Source organism: Ovis aries, chromosome 11, assembly GCF_016772045.2.
Source record: "Ovis aries strain OAR_USU_Benz2616 breed Rambouillet chromosome 11, ARS-UI_Ramb_v3.0, whole genome shotgun sequence".
NCBI lineage: Eukaryota > Metazoa > Chordata > Mammalia > Artiodactyla > Bovidae > Ovis > Ovis aries.
In genome coordinates, this window is record NC_056064.1 from 60,907,345 (window position 1) to 60,933,034 (window position 25,690).

At 49.6% G+C, this 25,690-nt stretch overlaps 1 protein-coding gene and 1 long non-coding RNA gene across 4 annotated transcripts in view; one reads left to right on the plus strand and one right to left on the minus strand.

Moving 5' to 3' along the window:
• Positions 1-1,476: 1,476 nt before the first annotated feature.
• Positions 1,477-22,256, minus strand: LOC105610547 (uncharacterized). Its single transcript, XR_006061344.2, has 5 exons — positions 18,934-22,256; positions 18,459-18,604; positions 18,251-18,353; positions 1,960-2,319; positions 1,477-1,620 (listed from the first exon to the last, which is right to left on the minus strand). It is a non-coding gene; the product is annotated as an uncharacterized LOC105610547 (long non-coding RNA).
• Positions 22,257-22,751: 495 nt separating this feature from the next.
• The window catches only part of WIPI1 (WD repeat domain, phosphoinositide interacting 1), a 28,098-nt gene continuing 25,159 nt past the window's right edge, over positions 22,752-25,690 (plus strand). For all 3 annotated transcript variants that reach the window (XM_042256504.2, XM_060395885.1, XM_027973994.3), the window contains exon 1: positions 22,752-22,918. In XM_042256504.2, coding sequence (XP_042112438.1) covers positions 22,839-22,918 — 80 coding nt within the window. In that variant the 5' untranslated portion in view covers positions 22,752-22,838. The remainder of the gene's footprint in view (positions 22,919-25,690) is intronic.

Consider the following 25,690-nt stretch of genomic DNA (forward strand, 5'->3'; position numbering starts at 1 on the left):
GACGACAGAGGACGAGATGGTTGGATGGTATCACTGACTCGATGAACGTGAGTTTGAGCAAACTCTGGGAGATGGTGATCGACAGGAGAGCTTGACGTACTGCAGTCCATGGGGTCGCAAAGAGTCGGACATGAGTTAGTGACTGAACGACAGCAAAGAGCTGAGTATATTCCAGAAACGTTTAAGAAATAGGAGAGACGGAACCTCGGGCCTGACGTGGAGGATCAGAGGAGGGAAGACTCAGAGATGATCCCGAGATGTCTGCCTCAGCCAGTGAATCAATGCTGCTGCCCTTCCCTGAGTCAGAGGATAGGGGAGGAGCAGTGCAGGTGGGTGGGATGAGGGGCCGTGACTCATCCACGAGGGGCTGGTTGAAAGCTCAAGAGACAGCTAAAGGCTTTGAAATCATCCATTTATTAATTATAGAGCCATGGGCAGGAATGAAATCCCTCCTGGCTGTGGGCATTGAGAGAGAAGCAAAGGGAAAGCAGGAGGATGGCGTGAGGAAGACCGAGAGAATAAGAGGAGAAGAGAAGAAGGGGGCCAGGAGGGATGCGAGGACGCAGGCGGCAACCTGGGGGAGGGTGGGGGCCGCAGGGGCCGCGCGGAGCACGTGTCCAGAGATGGAAGCAGAGGCTGCCGAACAGGAGCAAGAAACGGAGAGTCAGGGCAGCTCACAGCGCAGGCGCGGTCCTGGGAGCCACCACCGAGGGGAGGGGCGCCCACAGCGCCTCCACGTGGTCTCTGCATGACCAGCCAGCAAAGGACTGCTGTCGTTCAATCGCTAAGTCAGGTGTGACTCTCTGTGACCCCATGGACTGCAGCACGCCAGGCCTCCCTGTGCATCACCAACTCCCGGAGTTTACCCAGACTCATGTCCATTGAGTCCGTGATGCCATCCAACCATCCCATTCTGTCCCGCCCCTTTCTCCTCTGCCTTCAAGCTTTGCCAGCATCAGGGTCTTGTCCAATGAGTCGGCTCTTCACATCACACGGCCGAAGTATTGGAGCTTCGGCTTCAGCAACAGCCCTTCCAGTGAATATTCAGGACTGATTTCCTTTGGGATGGACTGGTTGGATCTCCTTGCAGTCCATGGGACTAGAGATTAGGCATGGAACAATCATGAGGTTATTGTGCTGATTAAAGTCGTGTGAAACTCGTCTCCCTCAAAAGCACGGGGAAAAGACACAGAATATGGAGGCTGCGCTGTTTCTCTTAACTGCTTTTTCCCGTGAAGCAAATCCCAGCCGCTCCCACTCTGTGCTTTTCGGTGTTGCCCCAAGCGGCACATTCTCGCTCAAACCTGGTTCTCAGGTCTTCCCCGAAGTCTGGTGAGTTACGCGATATGTTCAATAAATTCCTTTTCTACTCGTGTCATCAAGGAATTGTTCGTTTGCTTACTAGTAGAACTCTGACTGATACAAGTCCCTGATCTTGTCCTGGAAAATAACAATATTAAAATCTCCAGGCTCTTATTGGATAAGGTAAGAAATGATTTATTCATTAACATGCCATCTTCATGTCAACCAAGAAACGAAGCTGGGACGTCCCTGGCTGTCCAGTGGTTAAGACTCCATGCTTCCAGCGCTGGGCTGTAGTTTCCATCCCTCATCAGGAGACTAAGATCCAGAATTAAAAATAAATAAAAATAAAAAGTAATAAATGAGTGTTAAAATAAAAACTTTAATAAGAAAATTTTAATAAAATAATTATTAAAAATAAAATTAATGAATAAACAAACAAAATTTTAAAAACTTTATTTAAAAAAAAAAATGAAGCCTGATCTCTCAATGGGAGGAGCCCCCAAAATCCTGGACCATCTTTAATCTGCCCCATCGAGGAACAGGGAGCTGGTGAAGGGTTTCTTTTTTCTTTTTTGGATTATGGGATTTCTCAAAAACATTTTCAATGTGGAAGAACACAAAAAAGGGCATTAGAAATCACCCCAAGTCCACTACCTGGAATTGACGCCATGACATCGTGCAGAATTCCCTTTCGATACCCTTGAAGGTCCACCTTCCCAGACTCTTCATGTATTTCCTCACTTTTCCGCAGAAGACGTTATTAAATTTGCACGTTGAAACGGTACTTCGGCCTCAGCCCGGGGAAACGACCTGGCGGGCAGACAAGCCAGGCAGCTATCGCTGTGATGGCACGACAGCCTGCGACGGCTCCGCTGCAGAAGGGGGTGGCGTTAGCTGCTCCAGGAGCCTCCCCACACTTAGGTTTTTGGACAATTCATGGCTTCCCAGGTGGCTCAGTGGTAAAGAATCCACCTTCAATGCAGGAGAAGCAGGTTCGATCCCTGGGAAGATCCCCTGGAGGAGGAAATGGCAACCCACTGCAGTATTTTTACCTGGAGAATCCCACGGACGGAGGAGCCTGGTGGGCTACAGTCCGGGAGGCCACAAAGAGTCAGACGTGACTGAGCGACTAAACAGCAGTGGACACTTCAACTTTTAACAACACTATATAAAAGGCTTTGCAGATGCAACCAGCACAAGGCCAGTCCAGAAACAGGCTGGAGAAAGAGGCCCTTGAATGTATTTCTCACTCACACTACAAATCTACCCCAGAGAGCCTGCAATTCCGTTCTGTCTTATCTTCACATCAGATCTCAGTTTTTACGTGAGGCCTCTGTCCAGAACATCATGGCAGAGGGAAAAAACTAGCTCTCCAAGCTTCCCTAGAGGAGGGACCCAGAGCGGTTCCTAGTGCGTTTCACTGGTCCAAGCGCAGCTTGCGTCAGGGAAGTTGGAAACGGAGCCAAGAAGACTCAGGCCAGCCTGCGGGCCCCTGTGATCTGGTCTCTGGCGGCCCCAGATCTTAGCCCTGCCGCTTCGTGCCCACATATCCTCGGGCCATTCGGAAGCCTTGCTATTGTTCAAACAATACAGACCCACGCCCACGTCAGGACTGGCTGTCCCGTCCGCTGACCCCCCCACAGCCTCCGGGCTCCTGCCCCACCCCTGCAGGTCACCTGTCTTATTCCAAACGCAGCCTTCCTTCTCCTCCTGTGCTAGCCCCATCCCAGTCCTGTTCACTCCCTGTTCATCGCTGTGTGACGCGTGTATTTCGCCAGTTTGTTTGATCTCTCTGTGGGTCTCTCTCTCTTACTATTTGTCTCTGTCTGTCTCTCCCCCACCCCCCACATACACACACACATACAGAGAGACAGAGATGAAAGCTTCACAAGGGCAAGGTTTTTGCTTTGATCCCTGTTGTGCCTCTGATACTTAGAACAGCATCTGGTACATAAAAGTGCCAAAAATATCTTTGAAAGAGTCCGTAACGGATGAATGAATACTAGAAAGGGAATTAGCACAGGAGAAAGACATAAAATGTTCACTAAATTATAGCTATATACCTCTCACTACACAGCAGTGTCTGGCTAAATAAATACCCCTTAATTCATTTGATTGGCCTTCACTTGAAAACTCCAGACTGTAAAAGTGAACTTGCAGATACAATGTATTTACCAGCCTTCGGGAGGACAGATAGTTTTCAGTTCAGTCACCTGGATTCTTTGCAACCCCATGGACTGCAGAACGCCAGGCCTCCCTGTCCATCACCAACTCCTGCAACCCCATGGAATGCAGCACGCCAGGCCTCCCTGTCCATCACCAACTCCCAGAGTTCACCCAAACTCATGTCTATCGAGTCGCTGATGCCATCTAGCCATCTCATCCTCTGTCGTCCCCTTCTCCTCCTGCCCTCAATCTTTCCCAACATCCGGGAAAGATGAGTCAGCTCTTCGCATCAGGTGGCCAAAGTATTGGGGTTTCAGCTTCATCATCAGTCCTTCCAATGAACACCCAGGACTGATCTCCTTTAGGATAGACTGGTTGGATCTCCTTGTAGTTCAAGGCACTCTCAAGACACTTCTCCAAACCACAGTTCAAAAACATCAATTCTTCCGTGCTCAGCTTTCTTTACAGTCCAACCCTCACATCCATACATGACTACTGGATAAACCATAGCTTTGACTAGATGGATCTTTGTCGACAAAGGCATGTCTCTGCTTTTGAATATGCTGTCTAGGTTGGTCACAGCTTTTCTTCCAAGGAGCAAGCGTCTTTTAATTTCATGGCTGCAGTCACCATCTGCAGAGGTTTTGGACCCCAAGTAGTCTTAGTTACCTGGTTTGTTTGTTTTTTTTTTAATTTTTAAAAACAGAACAATTTGGGGGGCCACACTGCACAGCGGGCTCATGGGATCTCACCTGGGATCAAACCTGTGCCCCATCAGTGGGAGCGCAGAGTCCTAACCTCTGGACGGCCAGGGCAGTCCCCCAGATTTCTAACTCAAGCTTAATTCTGGAACAAGGGCCACCCTGTGTCGTCACTTTCCTCAGTGAGCATACTTTATTCTTTGAATGAGAAGAGGGAAGGCGAGTACTTATTTATAAGAAGAAGAAAAAGAGATAAAGGAAGAGGAGAAAAGAGGGGAAGGGGAAAGGGAGGAGGAAGAGAGAGGAAGACAAAGAGGAAGGGTCTCCTTGAAATCAGGAGCCCATGTCTCCTGACAGCATAGCCCGTGATCTCCTTGCCGTCCCAGGGACTCTGAGAGCCCAGTGACTTTCACAGTACAGTCCCCTGGAAAGCCCTAAAGCTTTCAAGACTCCACAGTCACACAGACATTTCTAAACCTCATGGGGTCTTCTCTGCCTGGTCCCAACATCAGCTGTGAAGTGGACTGCAGAGATGGCTGCTTGCTGAGAGGGTCTATTCTGCCACGTTGACCCATCCACGGTTCACTGAAGCACAGGATGTGTCGGACTTGATCACTGAGCTTCAGGAATATTTCTTGAGAATCAATGGAACCAATATAATTTTTGTATCTGAAGTTCTTCAGATTTTGCAAGTATAGGAAGATTTCCTCCCTTTTTCCCCACAACCTCTCATCTCTAAGAGCTGTGGACGCAAAGTGAGGTCTCTGCTTCTGTGGCTCAGGTGTCACCACCATTTTACAAACACAGAAGGGGACTAGGGTACTTCGGTTCAGTTCAGTCGCTCAGTCATGTCCGACTCTTTGCAACCCCATGAATCGCAGCACACCAGGCCTCCCTGTCCATCACCAACTCCCAGAGTTCACTCAGACTCACGTCCATCGAGTCCGTGATGCCATCCAGCCATCTCTTCCTCTGTCGTCCCCTTCTCCTCCTGCCCCCAATCCCTCCCAGCATCAGAGTCTTTTCCAATGAGTCAACTCTTCACATGAGGTGGCCCAAGTATTGGAGTTTCAGCTTCAGCATCAGTCCTTCCAATGAACAATCAGGACTGGTCTCCTTTAGGATGGACTGGTTGGATCTCCTTGCAATTCAAGAGTCTTCTCCAACACCACAGTTCAAAAGCATCAGTTCTTCACTTAGAAGGTCCTATTTCCAGAGTAAAAGATCAAAGAGGTCAAAGGAACAAGTGGTCACTGCACGAGAAATATTTTTAGAAGGCTTAACTCACAGAAGTAACAGATGTCTTCTTCCCGCTCTGCCCTCCCTCTCCACAAAGAAGACCCACTGCGGTCTTAATGAACGTCATCCAGGGATAACGTAGTCACGCCGAGGTCTAGGATGATATCCTTGCACAGACAGAGAGGCTGGTCTGAGAGGTCAAGGGGCACCCAACCTTTGGGGGATGGAAGTTAGGCACGGTCCCCCACGCTCCTTCTCTGCTGAACTTTCCTGTGACTCCAGACAAATAGTACCGCGTGCAGAAGCAACGGCTCTTCTCCAGGATGATTCGGTCGGTGAAATAATCTGATTGGCAGAGAGGCAGCCCACCGTCTACCCTTGAATCGGACAAGCAAATCATAAAAGTTCAGGCTGTTCTTTGAGGCCTTGGAGAAACAGATTCACCCATGATGTCTTCGTGTATTCCAGGAATTTCTTACAAACTAGGCCACTAATTTGTTACTGTTTTGCTGTATCACGATGGAGAACACTGTCCTTTTATTTCATTGACGTATAGTCCATGGGGCCAGAAAGAGTCAGACACGACCGAGCGACTCACAGCTTCACTTTCATAGCTGATTTACAACGCGATGTTGGTTTCTGCTGACATCAGAGTGATTCGGTTGTAATACATGCGTATTCCCTTTCACAATCTCTCCCGTTGTGGCTTGTCACAGGACACGGCGTACACTTCCTGTTTCATATGGCAGGCCCTTGCTGCTCACCCGTCTTACATAAAATAGCTTGCATCTGCTCCTGCTAAACTCCAGTCTGTCCCTCCCGCTTCCCCTCTCCCCCTGGCTCCACGAGTCTATTCTGCGTTAGAGGACGCTATTCTGACGATCAGCCTTTTCTTGCTAGGTGGCATGCTCAGTCCCTCAGTCATGTTCAACTGTTTTGCGACCCTATGAATGCCCATCAGGCTCCTCTGTCCATGGAATTTCCCAGGCAAGGATACTGGAGTGGGTTGCCATTTCCTCCTCCAGGGAATCTTCCTGACCCAGGGATCTGACCCGTGTTTCCTGTGTCCCCTGCATTAGAGGCAGATTCTTTACTGCTGAGCCACAGGGGAAGCAATGAGTTTTCAAAACTGATCCAAGCTGAGCATCCATAATCTGATAAAAAGGACGACCATGGAAAACCCATAGCTGCGGCTGCTGCTGCTAAGTCGCTTCAGTCGTGTCCAACTCTGTGCGACCCCCCAGACGGCAGCCCATCAGGCTCCACCGTCCCTGGGACTCTCCAGGCAAGAACACTGGAGTGGGTTGCCATTTCCTTCTCCAATGCATGAAAGTGAAAAGTGAAAGTGAAGTTGCTCAGTCGTGTCCGACTCTTAGCGACCCCACGGACTGCAGCCCACCAGGCTCCTCCGTCCATGGGATTTTCCAGGCAAGAGTGCTGGAGTGGGGTGCCATTGCCTTCTCCCATAGCAGGCACATATTAAATGCTCAGTAAATATCCACCACTGTTGTTTGCACATGTAAATTTTCAGTTGTATGCAATCAAAACTGTTAGCGTCCTTCCTTAGCGCTTCATCTGGTGACTGATCACTCATCTTTCAAAATTCAACTCAAGAAACTCATTGAAGGCACTGCTCCCCTGACAGCCTGTGTCTCCCCACTAGAGCATGTGACTGTCGCCACACTGCCAGGACCTACGTCTTTGTCTGCCCCTAGCTCTCTCTACTCAATGAGAGACTCCTTAAAATAGAGCTTTGCTCCCATTTTGTACCTTGGCACCCACTTCTGATCTTGGGTCACATATAGACTGAAAGTGAGGGGATGGAAAAAAGATTCTCCATGCAAATGGAAATCAACAAAAATAAATCCAATTCGGCTTTTATAACTTTTAGAAGACATTTTAAATGTTATACTTACTTATTTAAACAAATAGGAAAACTCAGGGGTTTTGACTTTTTAATTAATTTTTACTGAGTCTGGTTGGGTTACAATGTTGGGGCAGCTTCTACGGTACAGCAGGGTGACTCAGCTATCTCCTCTTTTTTGGATTCCCTTCCCATTCAGGTCACCACAGAGCACTGAGTAGGGTTTCCTGTGCTACAGAGGTTTTCATTAGTTGCCTCTTTTACACAGTGATGAATGTATGGGGCCTCCCCCTTGGCACAGCGGTGAAGAACCTGCCTGCCAGTGCAGGAGACGCAGAAGATGTGGGTTCATTCCCTGAGTTGGGAAGGCTCCCTGGAGAAGGAAATGGAGCTCACTCCAGTGGTCTTGCCTGGAGAATCCTCGTGGACAGAGGAGCCTGGCGGGCTGCAGTCCATGGGGTCGCAAAGAGTCGGACACGACTGAGGGGCTAAGCACAGCGAACATGTGTCCATTCCAATCTCCCAGTTCAGCCCACCCCTTGCTCGCCCTGGGGTTTTGCTTTTGAAAGCTGGTGCTCTTTGGTTTTCATCTGAGGAGCTGTTGGAGGACTCGATGGCGATCTTCCGGAGAGGAAGCGCCAGACACCCTGCTGGGCTGACTCTTCGTCACACGACCGGAGGTGCCCGTCTGCCAGCCGCCAGCCTTCTCACTATGCCTGACACCAGGCAGCTGCAGGGACTGGGCGGCCCCTTGGGCACCGCTGTCCGAGGCAGGCAGCCCTTGGCCCTCCTGTGCACAGGCACGCACGCACACACACACGCACACGCGGCACGGCCAGCACAGGATATAACCTTCTGTCAGCATCCTCTTCATTCATTAGCAAGCACACCTCGTCTTTTTAAAAACAGTCACCAAAATGACAGCTGACTCCCTGCCTTTCCAAAAACTCAGCCCCAGGAAACAGCAGTTGATCCGACTTAATGCTCTACGTTTGGCAGTTTTTCAGGCTTGCCATTTTTCAGCTGAACTGAAGATCCTGAATGATAGATAGCTATGTCTCACATAAAAAGAACACTATATGATCCATGCAACAGATTCTATTTTAATACTGATGTTTATTATGAAATCAATGATACATTATTACATTGTAGGAATGAGAGGCCAACCGTGTACTGAATTGACTTAGACACACTAATAGATTCCTTCACATATTAATATGAATAAAAGAATACTATAAAAATGTGCGGCTTCCCAGGTGGCTCAATGGTAAAGAATCTGCCTGCTAATGCAGGAGTCACAGGCGACACAGGTTTGATCCCTGGGTCAGGAAGATCCCCTGGAGGAGTAAATGGCAATCCACTCCAGTATTCTTGCCAGGATAATCCCACGGACAGAGGAGCTGGGTGGGCTACCTGTCCATGGGGTCGCAAAGAGTCAGCCGTAACTTAGCATCTAAACAACACAATACCAATTAAATTAGGAAAATATCTTTGTTTAAGAAAGACAAGAAACTGGCACAGATGATGAGTTCATGGAAAACTTGACTTTATAAAATTAATAATTTTTTTATTTTTAAATGACTGATCCTATAAGTAGGTCATTGAGCAAATATTTCACGACCTACTATGTGGTCAAGCATCATTCCAGATGCTGGGAGAAGACGATGCTCTCATGGACCTTACCTTCTGGATGGACAAAACAGACAGTGAATAGATAAACAGATAAACAAAGAAGATAATTTCAGGTTGCGACAACTGCTTTGAAGGACACAGGCTAACGTGATAAGAATCCCTGCGGGGACACAGGCTAACGTGATAAGAATCCCTGCGGGGAGGAGGCACTACATGTCCGTAGGAAAGTACAGACCTGGGCCAAGAAGACCTTAAGATCTGTACTATGTTCAGGGGTTGGGGGAACAGGAGAGGAACAGCTCAGCACAGGACAGTCCCTGCGTGGGAGGGCAGAGGCAGTGACGCTGGGTCTTCAGCTCCGTTCAGTCGCTCAGTTGTGTCCGACTCTGTGACCCCATGAATTGCAGCACGCCAGGCCTCCCTGTCCATCACCAACTCCCAGAGTTCACCCAAACTCATGTGCATCGAGTCAGTGATGCCATCCAGCCATCTCATCCTCTGTCGTCCCCTTCTCCTCCTGCCCCCAATCCCTCCCAGCATCAGAGTCTTTTCCAATGAGGCAACTCTTCACATGAGGTGGCCCAAGTATTGGAGTTTCAGCCTCAGCATCAGTCCTTCCAATAAACAAGTTCTTGGTGTGCGTCAGATCTGTTTTTAAAAAGCACCTCTCCCACCTCTGCCTGGGAGTCGCTGAAGCAGGATTCTTTCAAGAGCTCAGGAGAAAGTGATCCCGTCAGGAATGCCGCTGGGTGGGCATGCGGATTTGCCCTGAATGTCAGAACCAGGCGGGGCATTCCAGAGAGCGAGGTCAGACCGTGGTCAACTGTAGATAGAGGCTGACTTAAAGCACCAAGTGTGGGGAGAGATCCCGGGGAGAGAGCAAAAAAGAGAAGAACTCAAAGCCCAGGAAGCTGCCACCATCTTAAGATACATTTTGTTGACTCAATGTCTTCAATAACCTCAGCAGCCAAACTTCCACAGGAAATTAGAGTCCCACCAAAGGATGCTTCCAGCCTCAGAGGAATCATGAAACACCCAAATCATGCCCACTCCGGGTACGCAGCCGTGAAAACTCCCAGTTGTGTTTTTGGAGAACACACCAGCTTTTTATTCCCTGCATGTATTTGCAAGCAATAAGGAAAATAGGTGATCTGTGGGTAATTAATAGGCACCAAAATAAACCTGGGCACTTAGTTTCAGCTGATGAGCGTCGGGCAGTTCCTGTTTCCATTTATAACGGAGGCTCTCACTCGTCAGCAATGTGTGACTTAGAGCTGCCACAGCCGGCTAAACACACAAGCCAGCTTCCCTTCCGATAGTGTAACTAAAATTAAAGGAACAGTCTAGACATCAAACCGGGACGTTGCATTCCAGTTGTCCGGCCCCTGGCCTGTTTTCCATCACAGGTTACCTGGTCTCATGGCTTCAGCTACTTCCTCTCCGCCGTTGATCCGGCTCTCGCTCTCTCTCTCCCTCCCTCCCCCAACCCTGTCTTTCTCTTTCTGTCTTTCTCTCTCAATCCCATAGATCTATTCCGTGCCCGGGACACAGGTATCAGCTGCCACTGAGACGTTCCCTCTTTGATGTCACCCGCATCTTTGGTTCAAAGGAACCAAAGGCTCTGGTTCCCAATGCAATTTCTCCTCCTGGTACCACATTTCGTCCTAAGATAGCAACCTGCAGAGCGGAGATCCTAGGCTGAGCCAAAGCTGGGCTTATCTGAAGATCCTGTCCCAGCATATCTAGAGGACCAGCGGTGCACCAGGAGAAGTTAGCTAGAGAATAAAGGACCAGAATGAAACGAACAGGCCAGATGGCAGCCCAGGATCTGCTCAGATACTGAGCCCTCAACGCAGCCCCGTGGGTTCACCTCTGAGCCTGTGTGTTGAAGCGGAACGAATTTCTATTATGACACAAAGCTTTGTAGCCCAGGGCATGGCCCAGAAGAGACGTGAAGGCCTTGAGAAGAAGAGACGTGAGAATACAGGAGGTTGCATTCCCAAGGAAAGACGAAGATGAGCTGAAAAGGGGCCTCTTACAGAAATATCGAATGGAATAGCAAAGCAAGAACAAGCTGAAATTTTCACAAATCAGAGGCGCCCGAGATTGACAGAGGCGGGAAGGAAGCAAGCCGCTAAGATGCACCAGCAGAGCTCGAATGGCGGCAGTCTCTGGTTGTGGAAAATCAGCTCAAGAGGAACTAGCCTGAGGCCGCCAGGAGAGCCAGGAACAGCGCCCCCCCCCCACCCGCCCCCCCCCACCCCCCCCCGAGCCCCCAGCCCCCTGCTCGCTCTTCTGGAGCAGGTTCACAGGCAGAGTCACAGCACGGCTCTGTCCTGTTCTCCCAACACCAGAACAATTCCGTGCCGAACGTCCCCGCAGACCAGCTGGGTACAAGGACGTGATCAGTGAGGCCAGCCTCTTCCCGCCCACAGGGCCTTACAGCAGCGGCTTATCTAAGCGCTGAGCATTTGGCAGGCGGAGGACTGTGATTTATCAGGAGATCTTGGCCACACGTTTCTGCAGCCCGCGGATGGAAACTGCCACTTGGTGAGTTACCATCATCCACGTGGTCGTGCCAAAGCAGCCTGGGGGCCCAGACCATCGTGACACCAAGAAAGTAGAAGAATTACTCCCTGTTCAGGGTCAGCAGGGTCTCACACTCTGGGGTGGGTCCACACACATCCACCCAAACTGCAGTCTCACCCAGCGCTGGTCACCAGAGGCTACTAACGTTTGCACGCGTGCACGCTAAGTCACTCCAGTCGATTTTTGTTACCCCACCGACTCCTCTGTAGCCTCTGCTCCTCCATTGTAGCCTGCCAGGCTCCTCTGTCCACGGGATTCTCCAGGCAAGAAAACTGGAGTGGGTAGCCATGCCCTCCTCCAGGGGATCTTCCCAACCCAGGGATTGGACCCAGGTCTCCCACCCTGCAGGCTTATTCTTTGCCATCTGAGCCACTGGGAAGCCCTCTCCAATGGACACACCAGACACTTGAGTGGGATGCAATGTCTCAGCTTTAGACTTGAGGAACTGTGCAACAGGAAGTACAGTAGGAACCAGAGGTCAAATCGCCAACGTCTATTGGATCACAGAAAGCAAGGGAATTCCAGGAAAATATCTACTTCTGCTTCATTGACTATGCGAAAGCCTTTGACCGTGTGGATCACAACAAACTGTGGAAACTTCTTAAAGAGATGGGAATACCAGACCACCTTACCTACCTCCTGCAAAACCTGTATGCAGGTCAAGAAGCAACAGTTAGAACTGGACACTGAACAACCGACTGATTCAAAATTGGAAAGGAGTACGTCAAGGCTGTACTTGTCACCCTGCTTATTTAACTTATATGCAGAGTACATCATGAGAAGTGCTGGGCTGGAGGAAGAACAAGCTGGAATTAAGATTGCCGGGAGAAATATCAATAACCTCAGATATGCACATGACACCACCCTTACGGCAGAAAGTGAAGAAGAGCCTTGATTTTCTCCCTGCTAAAGAGCCTCTTGATGACAGTGAAAAAGGAGAGTGAAAAAGTTGGCTTAAAACTCAGCATTCAAAAAATGAAAATTACGGCATTCATGGCAAATGGATGGGGAAACAGTGGAAAGAGTGTCAGACTTTATTTTTGGGGGCTTCAAAATCACTGCAGATGGTGACTGCAGCCATGAAATTAAAAGACTCTTGCTCTTTGGAAGAAAAGCTATGACCAACCTAGACAGCATGTTGAAAAGCAGAGACATTACTTTGCCAACAAAGGTCCATCTAGTCAAAGCTATGGTTTTTCCATTAGTCTTGTATGGATGTGAGAGTTGGACCATAAAGAAGGCTGAGTGCCGAAGAATTGATGCTTTTGAACTGTGTTGCTGGAGAAGACTCTTCAGAGTCCCTTGGACTACAAGGGGATCAAACCAGTCAATCCTAAAAGAAATCAGTCCTGAATATTCACTAGAAGGACTGATGCTGAAGCTGAAGCTCCAATACTTTGGCCACCTGATGCAAAGAGCTAACTCACTAAAAAAGACCCTGATGTTGGGAAAGATTGAAGGCAGGAGAAGGGGACGACAGAGGATGAGATGGTTGGATGGCATCACCAAGTCGATGGACATGAGTTTGAGCAGACTCCGGGTGATGGTGAAGGACAGGGAAGCCTGGCCCGATGCTGTCTGTGAGGTCACGAGGAGTCGGACATGACTGAGCAACGGAACAGCAAGAGCAGGAAATGGTCGTTTCATCCAGCTCCTCTTCGGCCTGAGTGCACACAACACTGAGGCCTGACCCCAGTTCGAGGAACTGGGCTCACAGAGTCAGTGTCGGTTTTGTAACCAACAAAACTGGTTACAAGGGGGTGTGCACACCAGACAGGGAGTCTCACGAAGAGGCTGTGTGGGGAGGGGGTTTTGTAGGACTTGGGTCTGTGCCGATTTATTCTAAGGCGGGGAGGGCAGGGACAACTGGAATCAGCCAGAGTTGGAGGTGGTCCTGAAGTGGGGTGGTCTAACCATCGGGTGTCCCAGGGATCCTTGTCCGGGGGCGGGAGGAACAGAGCGAGCCTGGGGAGCAAAGCTGGTGATAAGGAGGCCTGGGTCAGTCCCGGCCATTGTTCGGCTACGCTGTGACCGCGCCTCTATGACTGTCGGGAACACCAGAGCCGTCTTACCAGGGCTGACTTGTATTTTCTCAAGCCCCACAAGAAGTTAGTCGGTGTTGGGCGGGGGGAGGGGAAAGGAGATCTAAATAAGCCTGGAGAATAAGCCTGTGACACAGTGTTAAATAAACACAATACTGGGCTTCCAGGAGTTTTTTACAGACTCAAATCTCCCAAGACACCCCCATCGGGGTCAGCACAGACGCCTGATTCTGTTCCAGCAGAAGCCGGAGCCGCCGGGGCTTCTCCCCTCCCCGCGGTCATCTCCACTCTGACCGCTCCTCCTCTCCACTCTGTGCCCACCCCTCTCTGCTCTCACCACCCAGCCTCCTCGCGTTTCACAAGCACTTCCGGTCCTTCTTCCCAGAATGCTTTTCCCCACGTGGCTGCAGAAAACCATCCCCTCCCCTCCTTCAGGCCTTTTGCAAATGGAACCTTCCACGAGGGCCTCCCTGTTTTCGCTCCAAGAAACCCACCTCCCCCGACGCCTCCAAACGCTGTGGTCATTGCTTAATTTTTCTTCTGAGCACTCATTACATCTAAGTTACTCTCCACTTTATTTTTTTATTATTATTTTTTTTGTTGTTTACGGTCTTTCTGCCTATGTGGGCATGCACTTTTTTATTATTTTTAAATTTAATTTTTATTTTATATTGGAGTATATTTGATTTGGGCTTCCCTGGTGGCTCAGGGGTTAAAGCGTCTGCCTGCAACGCGGGAGACCTGGGTTCGATCCCTGGGTCGGAAAGATCCCCTGGAGAAGGAAATGGGAACCCACTCCAGTACTCTTGCCTGGAGAATCCCAGGGGCGGAGGAGCCTGGTGGGCTGCGTCCATGGGGTCGCAAAGAGTCGGGAGACGACTGAGCGACTTCACTCCACTTGAATGCTTGGACTGAGTGACTTCACTTCTCCCGGGAACTTGATTTACAATGTTGTATTCACTTCGGGTGTGTAGCAAAGCGATTGGGTTCTACAGGTTCTGACACCTGCTCTCTTCCGCGTTCTTTCTCCATCTAGGTTATTACAGAATATTGAGTGGAGTTTCCTGTGCTGTACAACACAGCTTTGAAAGAGAAAGTTGCTCAGTCATGTCCGACTCTTTGTGACCCTATGGACTATACAGTCCGTGGAATTCTCCAGGCAAGAATACTGGAGTGGGAAGCCTTTCCCTTCTCCAGGGGATCTTCCCAACCCAGGGATCGAACCCAGGTCTCCCGCGTTGCAGGCGGCTCCTTTACCAGCGGAGCTCTCGGGGAGGCCCGGCGTGGGTCTTGGCCTGTCATCTGTGTTCCGTGCAGCAGTGCGCATCTGCTAATCTCAGACTCCTGTCCCGTCCCTCCCGCTCCCTTTCTCCTTTGGTGGCCACGCTTGTCTCTATGTCTGTGAGTCAGCTTCCGCTTTGTGAATAAGGTCGCTGTATCACTCGTAAGATTCCACACCTAAGTGATGTCCCACGACAGCTGTCTTTCTCTGCCTGACTCGCTTCACTTAGTATAATAACCTCTAAATCCACCCACGGTGCCGCAAATGGCATCATCCCACCCTCTCCACGGCTGAGTAGCATTCCACTGTATACATGTACCACGTCTTTGTCAATTCACCTGTTGATGGACATTTAGGTTGCTTCCATGTCTTGGAGAAGGAAATGGCAACCCACTCCAGTATGCTTGCCTGGAGAATCCCAGGGACAGAGGAGCCTGGTGGGCTACAGTCCATGGGGTCGCAAAGAGTCGGACACAAGTGAGTGACTCCACTTACTTACTTACTTACCATGTTTTGGCTATTATAAATAGTTCTGCAATGAACATCGGGGTACATGTATCTTTTCAAAGTATAGTTTTCTCTAAACATATGCCCAGGAGTGAGATTGCTGGGTCATATGGCAGTCTTATTTTTAGTTTTTTAAGGAACTTCCATACTGTTTCCATAGCGGCTGTACCAATTTACATTCGCACCAACAGTGCAGGAGGGCTCCTTTTCCCGGCACCCTCTCCAGCACTTACGGTTTGTGGACTTTTTAACGATGGTCATTCTGACCAGTGTGAGGTAATACTTCATTGCAGTTCCAATTAGCATTCCTCTAATATTAATGGTTAGCAACGTGCAGTGTCTTTCCACGTTCCTGTTGGCCACCTGTGAGTCTCTCTTGGAGAAATGTCTGTTTAGACCTTCGGTCAGGGATTTTTAAACACTTTGCCCCGTGGGGCGTCCCCAGGGCTGGAACTGCGGTGGGTGAGCCACCGGCAGGCACAGGATACAAATTTGTCAAGTGAGTGACTAGGCAAACCCCTCCCAACAGAGGCAGTGGGGAGTGAAGCCCACGTTTTCAACGCACACCCTGTGAAGAGGTCTGGGGAGAACCTCGGGGACTCTTCCTCCAAAGCTTTAGAATCAAGTCTCCAGTTCTCACTCAAGTCAGTCTTTCCTTCAAAATCCAGCCACCAGCCTGGAATGGAATACTTCAGACCACTAGATGGCGCCATTCACCAGGCATTGTTGGACTCTGTCATCCTGGAGTCCTGACTTCTGAAATCACCTTCTTGGAGAGGATGAATTCCAGGGAACGGTGACCACTCCCTAGGCCATCTCTCCAGACCAGGCAGAAACCCAGAGTGCCATCGCACATCAACTAGCCACGCCCACCACAGAGCACAGATTAACCCTTTGATGGGAACAAAAGATGTTTTTAGTGCAACCGACCCCAGGTACCCCCAGGAACTGGTTCCAGGAACCTTCCCCATATCAAGCTTCCCTGGTGACTCAGAGGTTAAAGCGTCTGCCTGCCATGCGGGAGACCTGGGTTCGATCCCTGGGTCGGGAAGATCCCCTGGAGAAGGAAATGGCAACTCACTCTAGTATTCTTACCTAGAGAATCCCATGGACAGAGGAGCCTGGTGGGCTATAGTCCACGGGGTTGCAAAGACACGACTGAGCGACTTCACTTTTCCCCATATCAAAATGAATTCCCTAGGGACTTCACTGGCGGCCTAGTGGGTAAGACTCCACGCTTCCCCTGCTGAGGGCACAGATTCCAACCCTGGTTGGGGAACTAAGACCCCACACTCTGTGCAAGGCAGGAAAGGAAAAAAAATCAAATCTTTTACATAAAACAGCATGGTATTTGCACACAACCTAGGCACACCTCCCACATACTTTAAACCATCTCTGCATCACTTGTAACACCTAATACGATGTAGTGTTAGCGTCAGACATGCATAGTCACGCCTGACTCTCAGCAACCCCGTAGACCTAGCCCACTAGGCTCCTCCGTCCATGGGATTTTCCAGGTGAGAATACTGGAGTGGGTTGCCATTTCCTTCTCCAGGGGATCTTCCTGACCCAGGGATCGAATCTGCATCTCTTGTACTGCCGGGGAATGTTTTACCGTCTGCGCCCCCAGGGAAGCTCGATAAGGTGTAAGTGCTTTGTAAATATTTACTGGCATGGCAGATTCCAAGTTTGCCTTTTAGAACTGGAATTCACTTATTTGAGATTTTCGATCAAAGTATGGTTGAATTCATGAATGCGGAATCCACAGATACGGAGGGCCAGCTGTCCTTGGAGTGATAACCCAGCAAAGGTAAGCAAAGCTGTGAGCCTTTTAGAGAAGCAGCAGAGCCCCATGCCTCCCCTTTGAACCTGACCTCTGGCCTTCGGGGCACAGGCCTGCCTTTCTCTCTCTACCCTGCCTCTCTAGAGAACGGCTGAGGGGTCTGGATTCCAACTCTGGTTCTGGCCTCAAGTCGTGACCGCGTGAGAGGCACGGTGAAGCGGAGAGAACAAGTCTGACCGAGTGAACGTCTCCATCACTACCTGCCCCCAGACCCCGAGAGGTTGACCCAGCATCTCTCCACCTGGTTTACGCAGCTGCACGACGCAGGTAAACCCCTGGACAGGAGGAATGTCATGGGCATTTACTGAGATGCTTCGAGCCAAGTTTTCTATAAAGCTTTCTTTTCCATTTGCAGATACCACCTATATCCGTACGCTAACACTTAAGTCTGGGTGACTGGCTGATCTGATGAACCCAAGTCTGTAATCCGGCTGGTCTTCAGAGGTCCCAGCGAACAGAAACTCGGTGACTGAAGCTCCCTGCATTGTCTTGAATGATAGACCATTAGCTCAAGGCTTGTCTGTAAACACAGGCATAGAAAGCTGCTGACTTCATGAATGCCAGCTGATCAGAAACTCTTTATGGAGAACCTGTGATATGTTTTGGTGTTTTAGGAAGACAGTTCTGGAAGCCAAAATATGGCAGATTAGGGAGGGAGGTGAAAACAAAGATACCCCTTCTTCAGTGACGTATCATTGTTTCTTTCCCTCGAGAGGAAATATACACATCAAGGATTATTAGATAGGTTGTTAGATTTTTGCCCCTTGTTGTCCCTTTATGCAACCAATAAAACCAGAAATAATGGTTCCATTTGGGGAACAAAGGCACATCCCAGGGTCTATTCACTCACTGCAGCCACGCTCTCGCACACAGATGGGGCCCACGCTGAGTAACACGAAAGTCCCGTTTTGCCCTGACTGGGGACTTCCTGATGGCCAAGCCCACGGGACCATCTCCTTTCCCAGAAGTCACCCTATATTCCAGCTCGTCCTCCCCTATTGAGAGCTGTGGGGCTGACTTCCTGAGCTCCTTCCGCACTGCGAGCCGTCACCCTGCCCTTTCCTCACCCCCAAGGCTTACCTGCTCTCAGAGCTCCTCCTCTCCCCTTTAACCACAGACTGCCACGTACATTTACCCATCGCGGGTCTATTCTTTCCCAGCTCTCATTCCGAGTGCCGAAACACTTCAACCAGAAGAGAAAAGGGAGATCGGTTCCCGTGACATGATTTTATAAAAATAGAATGGATTTTATAAAAAGAAGCACCAGCCAGGAGTGGTACTTACTCACCTAGTAATCACTCTAATTATAGGCAGTTGGGTGTCACGGTCAACCATATTGGGTGTCCGGACGGTTGCATCAGACAGGATGTCTCATTTCCAGCTTCCTCTGTTAATGGCCTGCGCACGCCCTGGTCAGCATCTTTCAATTACAACCTGATGGTTACACAAATAGGAAGTCCCATTTGCTGAACTGTGGCCTGCAATTTTATCTTACCAAGGATGTTAGATTTTCAGACCCTGGCTTGGTCCTCCCAATCTTCTGCTGAGGTATGTTTCCCTAGAGAGAATGGATATTTTGTCTGGGAAAAGATGGGCCGTAGGAGTTCTAATTGGAGAAAAAAGAGAAAAGGTCAGACTCCTGTTCCCATTTCAGTAAACTGTGTGTTCTCTCCCTCCCTCTCCTCCAGTATTCCTTTGCTTCTGTTACTTGGCCTTGAGAACTCTGTTCCAAGAGTATGGAAGGACTAACCTGCCATACTAACCTTGAGAACTAACCGAGGACGTCCCTGGCGGTCTCGAGGTTAAGAGGAGACCTTTCAACGCAAAGATTGCAGGTTCCGTCCCTGGTCCGGGAGCTGAGACCCCACACACCTCACGTCCAAAAAGCCAAAACACAAAACAGAAACAATACTGTAACAAATTCGGTAAAGACTTTAAAAGTGGTCCACATCAAAAAATTAATTCTTTAACAAAAAAAGATGCCGTAAGTCAGAATCTAAATCAGGAGCTTCCACTCACACAGAAACCACACAAGAACTAGAACTTGAAAAAGCCAAAACAGCCTGACAGTAAATGAATTCAGCACCTCTGAATTTATTTATAATCTTTCCCTTGGCTTTTTATCCAAATGGGTTTCTGGGTTTTTTTTTTTTTTTAATTTGAGGGTGGAACCTCTCAAAGTGGCACCTTCTGTCTCTCACAGAAGTCACAAGCTGGCTGTCCACAGGCCACAGCCAGCCAGCGGACGCATTGAGTTTGGCTCACAGAGTGTTTTTCAAAAGGAAGAATTCATTGTCAGCATTTAAAATTTTTACATAAAAATACAGGTTTCTATAAACAAATATTTCTATATACCTTGACGTAAGATACAGATTTCTGTAGTGTCTTGGGAAAAATAAAACAGATGAGGCCGCCCTGGGATGTTATGCCCATGTGGTACCTGGCGGGTGGTGACCTGGTAGGAAACAGATAAGGCAGACCATCCGCAAGAAAATGTGGAGCCGGGAAGGGGAGCAGTTTTCTTCCGCGTCCGCATCTCTAGGTCGGAGCCTTGATTCTGATGAGCATCCAGTCTACCTCCCCAACGGGTCTGAAACTGAATGCATCTTCCTAAACACCTGCCGGACGTCTGGCTGCTGAAGGCGGCAGAGTGGGCCTCCTGACCACGGCGGAGGTTGGTGGTTCAGCCGCTCAGGCGTGTCCTACTCTTGCAACCCCATGGACTGTAGCCCACCAGGCTCCTCCGCCCATGGGATCCTCCAGGCAAGAATACCGGAGTGGGTTCCCACAGAAATGGCTTTAAATCTTCCCTCTTCTTCCCAACTACCCCCATGTCCCCATCAGCCACTGGGCCCTGAAGCTCAGGCTCTCAAAAGTGCCCTGGACAATGAGACAGCACCTAAAACGTAGCTACTGTGAACTGAGATGTGCAGGGAGTGAAAAGGACACACGGGATTTTTTTTTAATTGCTAGTTTATTTTTAATATTTATTAATTTATATATTTGGCTGCGCTGGATCTTAGTTGGGATCTAGTTCCCCGACCAGGGAACAAACCTGGGCACCCTGCCCTGGGATCTCAGAGTCTTAGCCGCCAGACCACCTGGGAGGTCCCAGAAACATGGGATTTTAAATATTTATGCTAAAAAACGACAATCTAAACTGACTGATCAATAGTTTAACTGACTGATCAACAATTTTACGTGGGTTACTTACTAAAATGATCTTTTTGACATACTGGGTTAAATTTAATAACATTTAAAGGGTTACATATTATTAAAACTAACTTGCCCATTTTTCTTTACCCTTTTTAACAAGGTGGGGTTTCAAAAAATTTAAATGGCATATGTCTCTAAAATTTTAAATTACATTTGGGGTTCACACCTGTGGCTCTCATTTCTTTCTATTGGATAGCACTGCTTCAAAATAGCCCTTAGTGTGACGTGATGAGGGGCTAATTATATCTACAATGGCAGTCATATTACGTTACATAAATGTATGAAATCAACACGTTGTAAACCTTACAATATGTTGTAAACCTTAAATTTAGACAATGTTTTATGTCAAATATATTACAGGAAAAAACACCTCTTGGGTTTGTCCTAATCCTGCCCCCATCCTAGAGCCCACTTTCTCACTTCTTTCACTCCTAAAATTTCACCTTAGTCTAGGCTTTTCCCCTTCTAATCTATTTTTCACACCCTGGCCCAGTTTATCTGCCTAAAACACTGCTTTTATCATGAAACACTCCTGTTCAAAAACTAACACCAGCTCCCATCTCTACTCCATCAAGTCCAAATTCTTGGCAATAATGAGACTTTAAAAACCTCCTGGGCACATTATGTGATTCTCCCAACAACCTTACACCTAGCATGCCATATTTTTTGGTTTCTAAATAGAACAAAAAGGGCTGCAGCATTTGCCTGAGCTGGGACGTGAGCCGGAAATCAGCTCTGAGCTGAGAGGTTACAAGGGCGATTCAGTTAAACCATCCAAGCAGCAGCTGCCTCCCTTACAACAATTTACACACCACCTCACATTCAACTAAAGAGCAATCAACATCTGGCCATCTATGAGCTGAGCTATTCTTACATCAGCTGAGAGAAAGAATAATAGCAGTGAAAGAAGAAACTGTTATATTTGCGTTTCAGAAAAACAAAACCAAAAGTCAACCAGAAAAGCTTAAGAGAAGAAGCCCGCTTTGTTCACTGTTTCAAAAACTATATATATATATAGCTTTGTCACATAATAGAAAAATTGAACCATGCCAGTTTGAATACTGTGGCAAGACAACAATAAAATACCATTTCATCTCAAAACTGGAAAAGCCTGAATTTAAAAATTGATCAGTAATTATATGAAGCTAAAACTAGCAGACCTGCTGATTCATAAGCTGTGTTGGTAATTCGATGGCAACATGTATTTAGGTTGGGAAAAGGGACCCTTCGTCAGGACTCACCTCCAATTACCTGAGTTTTTACTGTGCTGTCTACAAAACTCCATCCCTTTCATTAAAAATACTATGCTACACACATTTTCTTTCGGGTTTTTTTTTTTCAGCTACAGTTCAGACAGGTTTTGCCAAGTAGTGACTAGCAGAGTCGTTTGGAGTACGGGTCTTGAAATCAGGCAACTCCACATTTTACCATTTACTGTGTTATTTCAGACAGAACTGTGTAGCCGTTCTCTGCTTCTGTTACAGTCTCTCTAAACTGGGCATAATCATACCTTCTTCACACACATTTATAAGAATTCAACGAGATAAAGTTCATTGTTAATATAGCTCTGAACCTGCGGTAAGAGTTGTAACGGCGGGACAAGGGATGAGACAGCCCCTTATCTGTCCGGCCTCAGCACCCTTGCTAGAAACAGTTTCCAAGCAGCTCGAAGACTCCAGAAGAGGGTGGGGCCTTAGCGTCCAACGCGCGCCCCTAAACTGTCAGTTTAATAGCCGGGGCGTCGGGTGGGGTGAGGCCGGCGCACCGGCCCGTCTGCTTCGCCGCGACCGCGACGCAGACGGCGTACTGGACTCACCCCGCAGGCCGGGCCCAGCTGCCGGGTCTCTCCCTTCCCTCGCTCCGCCCCGCCGCCCCCGCAATGAAAACAACACCACGTGGCCTGCAGCCGTTGCGTCACTCTCCTCCACCCAATGGCAAGCCGTGCCTCGGAGCTGGGGGCGGGTCGCCAGGGGAGTGGGTCCGCCCACCCCCGTCGCCCGTTGGCTAATTGTGAGCCGCGCTGTGGGCTCTTCACCAATGGAGGCCGGCGGTGGGACCCCGCCCTCTCGGTGGCTGAGTCAGCTGGTCCAGCCGGAGGGCTGGGGCGGGGCCTGGAGGGACGGGGCGGGGCCTGGCTGGCCCGGGCGGGGATGAGGCGGCCCGGCCGAGGCCTGGCGGGGCGGGGCCTGGCGGGGCGGAGGCGGGGCCTGGCGGGCCCGGGGCGGGGCCTGGGTGGGCCCGGGCTGGGGTAGGGTCGCCCGGGTGGGCGGGGAAGGGGCGTGGCCTGGCAGGCCCGGGCCGGGATGAGGCGGCCCGGCCGAGGCCTGGCGGGGCGGGGCCTGGCGGGGAGGGGCGGGGCCGGGCCGGAGACCGGCCCGCGGGGCCGGCGCCAGCGGGCTGCTGAGGTGGCTGTCGCCCGATCGGAGCCGCGGCTTCCCGGGTCGAGCCCCCGATGGAGGCCGAGGGCGCGGAAGGCGCCCCGGGCGGGACGGAAGCGGCGCTCAGCTGCTTCTCCTTCAACCAGGACTGCACGTAAGCCGGGCCTCCTGCCCCGCCGGGAGCTGGGGGAGAAAAGTCGCGATCAGGGTTGTCGTGCAGTCGGCGACTTGGACAGCGGGCGCAGGCCTGCGCCCCGGGGGCCTGGGCGTGACGGCCGGCGCGGCCTGGGCCGGTGCGGGTCCTCCGGCCGCCCCTCCTCCGGCTCGGGGCTGAGCGCCCCCGTCCCCCTGCCGGCAGGGAGCCAGGAGGGGCCGGCCGGGAGAAGGGGGGGACAGAGCCCAGGGAGCGGGCAGAAGGAGGCTGGGGAAGCTGGGGAGCCGGGGAGTGACCAAAGCGAGGGTCTGGGCAGGAGGGGTTGGTGGTAAAGACAAAGGAGAGGGGAGCGGACAGGGAAGTTGCAAGTTGACCCCGGGCGAGACAGATAGCTAGGGCCCAGGAAGATGGGAGTTCAGGAAAAACTTTCCCATTTGTCCTTGAGCATCTCAACGTGGCATCTGGGCAGGGCCAACGACCAGGAGGCAACCTATCCCCGAAGCCAGTCCAGCCTGATCCCAGCCCAGCCCAGCCTGGGCGCCTGCCTGCCGGCCGGGTTGTCAGGAACCTTCCCATTGCCCCCAGCGCGTCTTCAGGAAGCCCACTCGGCCAGACGGAACTCCTCCTGGGAGTCCAGGAACCCTGTCCCCGGCCCAGGCTGCCCTCTTGCTTCTTGAGTGGATTTTGAGTGTCTCGCCTTGATGTTCACATTCGGACTTTGGCCAGTGAGCCAGGGGTTGCTGGACTGTGTTTGAGACGTCTGGAGGAGCCAGTCCCTTAGAAGCAGAAGGCTGCTCCCTTTCCTCCTTTCGTGGGATTGTTAGACGTCCTGGGGACCATATGGATTAACCTCTTTGGAATGTGCCACACAGCATCAGGCAGCGATGGCCGGTCCTAGTCCCCCATTTCCTGCTGTACCAGTTTCTGTGGGGCTCCTTCGTGGGCTCGCCTTCAGGCAGGTGTGCTGGCCATCTGTGCCCGGACTGTGCTAATACTGAACATTCAGCGGTGTCATTAAGGCCGTCATGTGCCATAAGCAACCCTGGCCTTCCATGCCCTTTGTCTTCTCTTTAAAAACACCCCATGCCAAACAATATGCCTTTGTTCAAAAAAAACTGTATGTGTAATCATGTAAGCTGGTGGCCAGACAATTTGGTTCCATGAGTGACTTTCAAGCTTTCCTTGACCACAGCCCACAATAAGAAATACAGGTTACAACATTACCCAATATGTATCTATCTATCTATATGCACGCACAGATATATTTATAATATACATTGTTTTTTAGTCGCTCAGTGGTGTCCCCTGACCCTTTTTGACCCCATGGACCCACCAGGCTCCTCTGTCCATGGGATTGCCCAGGCAAGAATACTGGAGTGGGTTGCCATTTCCTTCTCCAATATTATATATATAATATCACTGAAAAGCAATTCACAGCTATTTACCCTTCCTATGTGCGCTACCTTCTGGAATTTGTATTTCTTTTCTTTTTTTTTTTTCTTTTAAGCCACTTATGACTCACTGAATTGTTTCCTCATGGTTTGAGACCAACAGTTTACAAAAATGATAGTCTAGATACCATTCTGATGTTTTGTAAGAAACATTTTGCAAGAGAGGGTGGCTGTTGAAACGCCTGGGTGTTTGCCTTCCCAATTGAACTGAGCTTCAGGAGGAGAGCGGGTTAAGGAGGAGAGTTATTTTGCTTCTTAGCAGGAAGTGTTCTCAATTCTGCTTTGCAGCACTCTTTATTAGCTGTTTTTAAGGGTGTTAATTTTTACTCTAGGTGAGTCCCAGCTTTCTATAGCAGTTGGAAAAGCATGTTATTTTCAAAACCCTAGGGTGCTCGGGAAGTTAATTTCCTTCGTCTCTACGGTCAGTTCTGTTTTCTTGGATGAAGGCTCTGCTGGACAGCTCTGTCTCACCTATAAATAAAACTTTTTGTCACAGTCAGTTGCTTTGAGCCTTAGAGGGTATGACATTGGATTTTAAAATAAGTCACACCCCTTACCGAATACATTTAGGAGTGTAAGCTGTAAGTATAGGCCGAATTTGGGGTCCAGTATGTCAAGATAAGGGAGTAATGACAATTAAGCTTTACTAGTCTGCTTCACTCATACTTCATGCTTGGCCCTGTGCTAGACAATTTGGGTATATTTTATCTCATTTCATTTGTGATATGTATTTGTCCCACATCCCATTTTCATGAGAAGTGATGAGAAAAATATATTTTTTTCCCTGCAAAAAGTTCTTATGAATAAAATAAAGTTTTAATCTGAATTCCTTGAGTCAGAGTTTTCTGTGACCATTGATTAACCATTTAAAATACAGTAGGGGGATTTGCCTGGTGGTCCAGCAGCTAAGACTCAGTGCTTGCAATGCAGGGGGCTCAGTTCAATCCCTGGTCAGGGACCTAGATCCCACACGCTGCAACTAAAGATCCGCCAAGCCACCAAGACCTGGTGCGGCTAAATAAATTTAAAAAAAAGCACAATAGTGATCCCAGCGCCATTTCCCATGTTTAAAATTCTTCTGGAGCAGAGCATATGTTTGAAAATGATTTTAAGTTGCCAGATCTTTTGATTGCTATTTTAAGACTCTTTAATTACAACTTTCCTCCCCTTACTTGAAAACTTCAGAAACCTCAGTTTGCAACTAAATGCACACATGGAAGAAAGTGAAAGTGTAGTCACTGAGTCACATCAGACTCTTTGTGACCCCATGGACTGTAGCCTGCCAGGCTCCTCTGTCCACGGAACTCTCCAGGCAAGAATA